This window comes from Helianthus annuus, chromosome 10, assembly GCF_002127325.2.
Source record: "Helianthus annuus cultivar XRQ/B chromosome 10, HanXRQr2.0-SUNRISE, whole genome shotgun sequence".
Taxonomy (NCBI): Eukaryota; Viridiplantae; Streptophyta; class Magnoliopsida; order Asterales; family Asteraceae; genus Helianthus; species Helianthus annuus.
Genome location: NC_035442.2, coordinates 131,760,294 through 131,769,811, shown reverse-complemented (window position 1 = coordinate 131,769,811; position 9,518 = coordinate 131,760,294). Strand labels below are relative to the sequence as shown.

Sequence of the window (9,518 nt, the reverse complement as noted above, 5' to 3'; positions counted from 1 at the left end):
CAGATGATACTACAATCTCCATGATTTAAAGTTTGGTATGTTCTTTATTTCAGTTCCCAAAGCATGAAACGCATTAGGGTGTAAGGGGTGCTCACCTAATAGGTGAGTCCCCCATCTTACACCTAACCAATCACATGGTGCCACGTCAACTCACCTAATACACTCCCCTAATTCCCCTTTTTGATGGCGGCACTCACCTATTAGGTGAGTTCAAAATTATTATTTTTTTTTTTTGTTGATGTTTAAAAATTTATATAAAAGACATTTCATTAAATTTAAAAAAAAAATACATTCAAACTAGAAAAAAAAAACACATTCAAACTAGAAAAAAAAAAGACATTCAAACTAGAAAAAAAAAAAACATTCAAACTAGAAAAAAAAATTACATTGAAACTAGAAATCGCATGGCCACCCGTACTTGTTAGCGATTTCTCGCTTTCGGGCGAGGATGATCGGCAACATACTTGGCGGAACATCGTCGTGCGGCTTAAGGAAGGTTTTCATATCTCGATCGTAATTGTAGTTTTTCATCGTCTCGATTTGTACCGATATGAGCTCGCGAGCCTCCGACTCTCTTTTTTTCCTCAATTCGATCGCCTCCAATTCTACCGCTTGCTTCGCTTCTTTCATGGCGGTGTACACTTTGAATTGTGCCGCCAACTCGGCCGAGCTTCCCTCGGACGATGTAGCTTGACGCTTGTCTCGCCGTTGTGGTCTTTGTGGCGAGGGATCTTCGTTCATATCCGGGATTGAAAAGTCTACGTCAAAGGGCTTTCTTTTATGTGCCGAACCTTCACCTTCCTCGCCCATGGGACTTGTGCCCATTTCTCGTGTTTTCGAACGACCTCCCACGCCTCGAGGTGTTGAAAACCGCTTGGAAATCTTTCTTTAAATTCTTTTAACGCGACTTTCATCACGTCGAGATCTTGACATCCACTTGCTCGTGTGCGATCCTACATGTTATAAAATAAAAAAAAATTAGAAAGTGTTAAAAAAGTATGAACTTAGAAAAAAAATAAAAAATATGCAATGTTAAAAAAAATATAATTTTTACCGCTTGTTGGTATAGGCCGTTGAAAAAGTTTATTTTCGAATGCATCGGGTTCCATTTAGACCGTACTTGATGAACGGTCCGGTTACTTCCACCGACACTTTTGTTATAGTGCTCTAAAATTTTACCCCAAAAACTTTCGCGACTTTGTTGATTGCCCTTTTTTTTGTTGGTAGAACAATGTACCCACGCCTTCGCCAACGCCTCTTCTTGTTTTTTTGTCCATTTTTCGCTCACCGTTTTCCCTTTTTTTTCTCGAGCCTCGTCTTCTTCGTTGCCCGCTTCTTCGTCCACATTATATTCATCTTCCTCGTCGTCGTCGCCCAAATTTTGAGTTTCGGGCACTACCTCATCGTCCTCGTCGTCCTCGTCAATAGGTAGAGGACGTTCGACATTTCCTCGTGTAGAAGGAACTTGTGGAGAACGATAAGAATATGGGTCGAAGGCGGGGGATTGAGGAGGAGCGTCCATTGATAGCAAATTTTGAAAATAGCCGAAATTGGGTTGTTGGGTGTTGTAAAACGAGGGGTGTGGAGGTTGTTGGAAATAAAACGGGGGTTGTGAAGTGTATCCGTAAGGGGGTTGTGGTTGAGCATTTGCACCGCTCGAACCATCTCGAGACGGTTTCGATACCCGCCCCTTATTTTTTTTCTTGGCCTCGCGGGGTCGGTTCTCCATTGCTCGGTGTATAAAAAATAAAAAGTGGATGGGGTTTGGTTGGATAGTATAAAAAATAATGGTTGTGGTTGGAGAGTTTAAAAAAATATAGAGAATGAGATGGGTTGTGTATAAAAAAAGGGTGAGAATGAGATGGGTTGTGTATAAAAAAAGGGTGAGAATGAGATGGGTTGTGTATAAAAAAAGGGTGAAAATGAGTTGGGTATTTATATTAGTTTAAAAAAAGTGATTTTTTTTTTTTTTTTATAAAAAATTCGACCGTTCAACGATCATATTCCTCGAACGATGTGCAAATTCAAGCGGTAACCGCCCACCCAAATTGAACCCCGATTCGGGACCCCGCGGGGATGGCGGCGGTGTTCCCGATCGGGGAAATCGTTCACCGCACCACTCCCCGATTGCGCCCCGTACACCCTTAGATGTGTTTGATTTTATTTTAACTAGTTTTATACCCCGCGTGCGTTGCAGCGCGCAAAACCAAATCCTTCTAGGTTTGATAATATGTACATTTGTGCGCCAGCCTTCAATGTAGGATGCCGTTAATGCTTCGTGTTTGACCTTGTATCACAAAGTTGCTAGATTATTACACGATTTTAACAAATAACAGTTGAGCGCAGGTAATAGTCACACATCATCATAACATTCGAAAATGAAATGCCACTTGCTGATTGTTACAGGTGTACCTTGGAACATTAATGAAAACCTACAAAGATACACTCACAAAAAAAATTTTTCTTATAATTTTGTGTGCATCAAGTTAACACTTAACAACTTAACACCAAAGTGTACACTTGAAAAGTCGTGATATCAACAAAGTTGGCATTAAATTAAAGTCGTGATATCAACAAAGGTGGTTCCACATTCTAAAATCAATTCAAATACTTAAGGCATAAATAAACTCATAATTCTTAGAAATGTGCTTTTACAAACGGATTAAAAGGCTAAATTCTTCTCAAATTTCAATGACGTATTGCCATCGAAGACTAAAGATAATTTACTAACCTAGCAGAGGGAGCCATGACTGCATTGGCCACGCCAAGATGCAAATAATCACAACTATGCTCGATTTCCTTCAGACGCATTCAAAAGGCTAAAGATAAATTACTAAACTTACGAATATGCCAATGAAGCAAGGGTACGGTAAAGAAGATTAGCAAACCAAATCCCGACTTGGTATCGTTCATCTTGCGAACTCGAACTCAAGTCTAGAGCTAGACCAAGACCAAATGCAAATGGGTCGTTACCTAAAACCCACCAGATTGTTGTTAGCATACAACCTTGAGCCCAAACCAACCCGGCCCTGTACACACACTCCGATCTCTAGCCTAATAGGAAATAAGAGGCACCAAATGAGATTGTGTATGTGCCACAAGATTAATGAATATACAATCAAAAGATAAGTTTATATCTTTTACGAATCAAGTTCTGCATTTAAAATCATCAAAGTTGAATGGGCTTAATTAGATCTTAGAAACATAGAATACGATTCCGACTCCCCATTTTGCAAGTTTATGGCAAGTCTTGAAACGAAATAAACCTTTTTCTCCATTTGGAACCAGATATTTTATGAATTAGAAAGTGGGATTTCCATTTTCAAAAGCATTTTGAGAAGAATCTAATCCCAATTTTTTTGAGCAACTACTACAGTATTTGTAACTGAAAGGGGCTAATTTTAATTGTCATTTTTTCTTGTCAATTAAACAAAGAAACATCACTTGAATCATGAAAAGAGCATATACCACATCTATATCTTGATGATAATCATATAGCATTTATGTGGCACCCTAATCAGATTAGTATCAGATTATGCTAGGAAAGATGAACTCATTATTCTTGTATTTTTAATCTGAACGATGGATTGAAAATGTAGAGAAAACAGATTTCATCTGAGTCAAATAATGACATGCAATCGGTCGTTAATAAAGTTCAATTCACTGGAAAAAATAAGGTTGGGGTTACTACCATCTTTGTCGGAAACGGGAGGGAACCACCGAAAAACCGTTGAACCGCCAAGAACCACCGTCTGACTAAACCGACACCACCGACGGTTTCTACAACATGGATTTTGTGGGTGAGAGGCAAGGACGTGCAGGGCAGGTCACCGGAGAGTCGCCGGGTTTGGATCTCTCTATGTCTTCCAAATCTATCTTTCTCCCATTTCAAACTCCAAATCAATCTATGTCTCTTTTGGAGGTGGTGGATGATCAGAAGGGTGTGTGGTAGGAGGTGGTTCAGAAGGGTGGCCGACGGAAGTCAGTGGCGGCATAAGACGTTGGTACGACGTCGTTCCGGCACTCTCTCTCTAGCTGTAGGTCTTTCTCTCTCCATCTAAAGCGTGTTCTCTCTATATCATACTTTCTACATCTCTGTAAAAAGGTGAATGTGTATGTGTGATGGTGGTGAGATGACACGCATCATCATAAGGAAAACCAATCAGATGATGACACCATTCTAATCATTATTCATTTCCACTGTCTTATTAAGACTATGTGTAGTGGTTAAACAAAATAATGCCCCCACCATGGGGCATTATTCGACACTGTTGGTGCAGTTGTCTGTCGACTACATCTTCGTTCGAGTCTTAGTGTAGGGCTAATTGTACAGTGCACGAAATTCAAGAAAACATGTTTTAGTGTTGATTTCGCTCATAATGACACCTTGTCATTTGGAGCGAAATCATCAACATCTTGATTTCGCTCATAAGGTCATTTCAGGTGATTTCGCTTATTTGGTCCTGTCTGATTTCGCTTATATGGTCTGGTGTAGTCTGGAGCAAAATCTGAACTCTATATATAGGTATCATGAGCGAAATCACATAGTAGTAGTCTTGTTTCCGACGGGGAAGCTCCGTCGAAGTGTCTCCGCATCTGTAACAGCTTTATAATCAATACAAGAGACAGTTAATAGTGAAATCAAGCTAAACAAAGACTGAATCAATGAATTCCGCCTCTGATTCAGTCTGAGCACTCTTCTGACCGACTCGTCAGGTCGTCTCGCGATCCTACAGACACGTGGCAGTCCAGTCAGCATGGGGCTTTATTGCAAAAGTGGCGTAGTGGGAATAATGCCTGATAATGCCCCTTCCAATCATTAAACAAAAAAAAACAAACTATTTTCTCATTGGCCAGTCAAACCCAGTCAAACCTTCCACAATCCATTTTAGGCGTTTTTATAAACACGCCAAACCATTGTTTTTCAAAAATAATGCCCTATAATGCCCTATGTAATGGAGGAGGGGGCTTTTTTTTTCAAAAATAATGCCCTATAATGCCCCACTACGGGTGGTCTAATAGATATTAATAGATATAAATGGAATCATATTTTTTTAGCTAATATATCATGTACTCGAAATACTACAAAAACACTTAAAGCCTATGAAGAAGTTGTTTGAAAGACGAAACAACTCCCATAAAATGAAATAGATAATATTCGGGTAAAGTGACCAAACACGAGAAAGCGTGCCTTGACAACTAGCACATGTTTATCTCATTTGCTTTTGATACTTTTGGTTTCCTGGTGCCAGAGGCCATGGACCTACTTAGTCGAGTTTAAAGGGTCATGCATAGTAATATTATGACCTCGAGAGCTATGGACATAGTTTTTAAAAGACTTAGTAGGTGTTTGTTTTTTTGTGAAAAGTACTTCTGGACCTCTTATGTCTGCCCCACGCAGACCACGCGCAAATGTTTGAGTTGCGGTGTGTTTTTTTGGAAGTGATTTCATTAAAAAAGGTCTTTTGGACCTCTTCCTCGCGCAGATCAGGACTCCACTCTTCTAGACCTCTTCTCATCCTCTGCTCTTACAAAACATAACTTCTGAAACCCTACCCACTTGCTCCTCCCAGCTGACACACATCTCCCCTTCGCCACCATCACATCTCCGTCACCTCCCCACCTCCGGTTGCCCGACGTCACCTCTCCCACCTCCACCTCCACCTTCACCACTGATAACACTTCTCCCCTCCACCACCACCACGTTGCGTCGTCGGCTCCTACTACCTCGTCAGCTCCTGCTACCTTGTCAGAAAATCATTCAACAGGTTTTGTTGTTTTACAATATACGATGTTACTGATTAAATGCTCTATGTTTGTTTATTGACTCCTGAAAAGGATTATAGAAGGTTATTTAATAGACACTTCTGATTGAGTTTGTTTATTGAATGAGGATTGAGTTTGTTTATTGACTGCTCTGTGTGAAATCATATGACAATTGAGATTTTGATGTTGAATTAGTTGTTGTTAATCTAAAAACATTAATAATTTACCTCCCATGGTGCCAATAAATCCACTGCAATTTGTATCATGTAAAATGAGATTCAAATGGGTTTCACCAAGAATAGATGTATCAGCATTCACATCATCAACAACAACTAAAATTGCAGTGGGTTTGTGAGAAATCATGAAGATATTATTTTGAGGTAGAAATCTTGTTTTTTAGAACAAAAGTGATAAACCCTTTATTTGATTTAAGCAGTTTGCAGAAGTAAAAAAAACAAACAGTTTTCTTCTTGCAGACTGTAGAGGTTCGGTCCACCTCTTCTGCTACAGATGTCTGCAGATGTGGTCCGCAGACTACAGACGTTTTACCTCTGAAAAAAACAAACATTTGTGTAATTAACTTAAATTCAAACCAGGGACCATTTTTGTAATTACTTAGTTTAAATTTATCGATTCAGAATACACAAATCATCAAATCGAACCATTTGGTAATCACTTAATTTAGATTTATCGATTCAGAATGCACGATAATGCCTCCTAATTTAATTACTTCTAAAAGCAATGAACCCGATTGGTCTCAAATATAATTGTCTGGCCTTTTTTTATAAGAACAGGCCAAAGCAAATTGTCAACCCACATTACAATTGTTTCAGGAACAAGTTTGCCTTCTATGTAAATCAGAACCATTTTAATGAAAAGTTAACAATCACCCAAAAATCATAGATCAAAAGCCAAAAATAAAACAAAATGGAAAAAAAATTAAATTTCTGCATTGATAACATTATGTGTAAAAATTCAAAGAAACACTTCCTCTGGTTTTATACTACAAACATATCCCAAGGCTCATAATACAAACCAAAAACAAAAACAAAAACAAAAAGAGATACAAAAAGGTAGTAAAACATACATTCATATCGACAACAAAGCCCAACTTTTCACCCCTTTTTATTATCTCCTCCAAAGTAAACACCTAAACTCCAAACGAACCCGACCCCATCGAATAACCGAACCCAACTTCTTTCGAGTCAAACCCGCAAGTCAAACTTTAGGTCAATGTCGCATCATATCAGCTATTAACAGCGGCAACATAAGCAAACTTAAGACCAATTTAGGTTCATTGCTTTTAGAAGCCACTTCATTTTCGATACAATTCCAAAGCGATTCACGTTTCTTGTGATTCTCCTTTTCTTTCGGCTCATTGATACATGGTTGAAAATCGGTGCTTTATTATGTTTACGTTTATGTTTTTACATAACTTTTAGTTTCGAATGGCCTACTTTTGATTAGAATTGTATTTTGCAGGTCTCACGGAGTTTAAGGAGCTATTTGGGAGCTATACGGGGCATCGAGAGCAAATGAGATTAATCGGGGACACGAAACAGACAAGACAGGAAACGATACCCTACAAGTCGCGTCGCTGACGCCCCTAGCGCTGTCGATGCCCCAGCTTCGATGGATTTCGCGTAGCCAGCGTATTAGAGCATTGGCAGGAACTTGTATGTTCTGGTTGGCAACGCCAGAAGGCGTCGGCGACGCCTCTTCCTGGTGGCCGACGGGAATTTTTGTTATCTTGCGTGTTTGAACGACTTAAAACCCAGTTTTTGGGTCATTTAAAGGGGGTTACGCAATCTTGAACTTGGAGACACCATCTTGGAGCCACAATCATCCCCAACATCATCTTTTACATATACCGTTCCACCCAATCATCCGAATCATCATCTTCGATCCTAACCCTAAGCCATTACTATCATCATCATCATCAATCAATCATCATCCATTTCCATCCTTAAGGTTCAAGATGTTCGTGTTTAAGTCTCATTCATACGGTGATCAAGTTCCGTTCGTCATGAGCGACTAATCTTCTCGGGTTTCACCCGGTGTAGGTTTTGTAAAATTCTAGGGTTAAACATTGTTTTGAGATTTGATTTGTGACAAATTGTATTATGGTTTTGAAGCTTTTGATAATTGTCGTGTATTTGAATTGAATTTGTAAATTGTCGAATGATGATAAATTTGACTTTGCGGAATGAATTTGTGCACTTATGCCTTATCATTTGGTAGGATTTACATGTTCTTGGTAACGAAGTGCATTCCGGTCCTTCATCTATGACGTTGATAGCTCTTGGCACCTAAGCCACGCAACACTAAATCCGTTAATCATATATGCAATTGAATTAAATCTAAAACGTGTAGAAACCCTAGGTCTTCAATTACCGAACCGGGTGTAAGCCTTGTTCCAAGTATTTTTTTAAAACCATCAATCAAGTTTCCGTGTAATCATTTAAGTTTTAGTAGTTAATCATTTTAGCATAAAACTCGTCGGCCTATTCCGACATTCTTTCTCAACAAACATTCGAATTAAACCGTTTGCAAGGTTCATAACAGTGATAACCTTTAAAATCAATCACGCACATCGCAAACCACAAACTCTTCGTGATTAGACCCCTTACTACCACTAACGCATTATTAAGGGTAATTTGGATATTATAATTATTATCTTTGACCGGGGCGTGACACTACGATCAAATTTTGGTGTCATTGCAGGGGAGTTCGTGCGCTTTGTGTTAGGATATTGTTTGATTTTGTGATTATCCATTTAAGGTGCTTCTTTCTTTTTGTTACTTTCTCTATTTCTTGTTACGTGTGTAAGTTACTTGTGCAGGTTACAGGTAGAGCATGCATACGAGAAATTCCGGGAGGACCTCACCATTAGTGTTCGAACCAGAAATCGAGCGGGTTGTACGAAGAAACTTCGCCAACCGGTTAGAGGCAACCCTTGTCTCTAATCCACTCAATACCAACTAACCACCTACACCATCTTTTGGGCCATTCAAATGGATCCCCAAAACTCCAACCAACCCAACAACCAGAACCAACACCAATTCCAATACCAAGGTTACCCTCGCCTAAACCAAAATGTTCAAAATGATCATCCGGCGAGTGATAAGAATTCGAGACCACCAACACCACCATTCCAAACCCATACCCAAAACCAAAACAGCAACCAACACACACCCACACCTCCACCTCAAAACCAAAATCAACAAAACCCATTACCACCCAATCTCAACAACCGAAATGTTAACGCCAACCGTGGGTTAACCAAAATCGTGGAATTTCCACGAACGAAGCCCAATTTCTCAATCTCGATGATTTGAGAAATAAGATTCCCGATGATGCACCGTATAGTGTGCCTGGTTATCAATCACTGGAACATGGTAGTGTCCATTCAGAATACTCGGACGATGGAGGGAATTATAACGAGAGGTTGGAAGACGAAGTATGGGGTGATGATAATGCAGGAAATTTCTATAATGCTTGGGGATTTGAGTATGAAGATATTGGCTATCAATATGCTAATTATGTGGGGAGCAATGAGGATTACAGGTACGATTATGCCCGCAATGACGGTTATGGCAATAATCGTCAACCACGAAACAACCAACGGAAATAGGATGACGGAGATTACAATAACAACAACAATGCCAACCGTAACCGGATTCCACAATTCGTGGCAGAGGTAACCAAGGACGTAATTAAGGTGGTGATCGAAGGGGCAATCAAAGACTAGT

At 39.6% G+C, this 9,518-nt stretch overlaps 1 protein-coding gene across 3 annotated transcripts; it reads right to left on the bottom strand.

Annotated features, from left to right (window-relative positions):
* Positions 1 to 587: 587 nt before the first annotated feature.
* Positions 588 to 4,133, bottom strand: LOC110885671. 3 transcript variants are annotated; one of them, XM_035978900.1, is made up of 3 exons: positions 3,692 to 4,133; positions 1,055 to 2,287; positions 588 to 953 (listed from the first exon to the last, which is right to left on the bottom strand). In XM_035978900.1, exons 2-3 carry the CDS (start codon positions 1,727 to 1,729, stop codon positions 759 to 761), a joined length of 870 nt encoding a protein of 289 aa, XP_035834793.1. In that variant the 5' UTR covers positions 1,730 to 2,287; positions 3,692 to 4,133; the 3' UTR covers positions 588 to 758. The 3 variants fall into 3 exon arrangements, 1 of the variants encoding a protein (XP_035834793.1); XR_004870131.1 differs by lacking the exons at positions 588 to 953; positions 1,055 to 2,287 and adding an exon at positions 2,535 to 3,054 and having other exon boundaries at positions 3,692 to 4,115; XR_004870132.1 differs by lacking the exons at positions 588 to 953; positions 1,055 to 2,287 and adding an exon at positions 2,535 to 2,973 and having other exon boundaries at positions 3,692 to 4,113.
* Between the last annotated feature and the right edge of the window lie 5,385 nt (positions 4,134 to 9,518).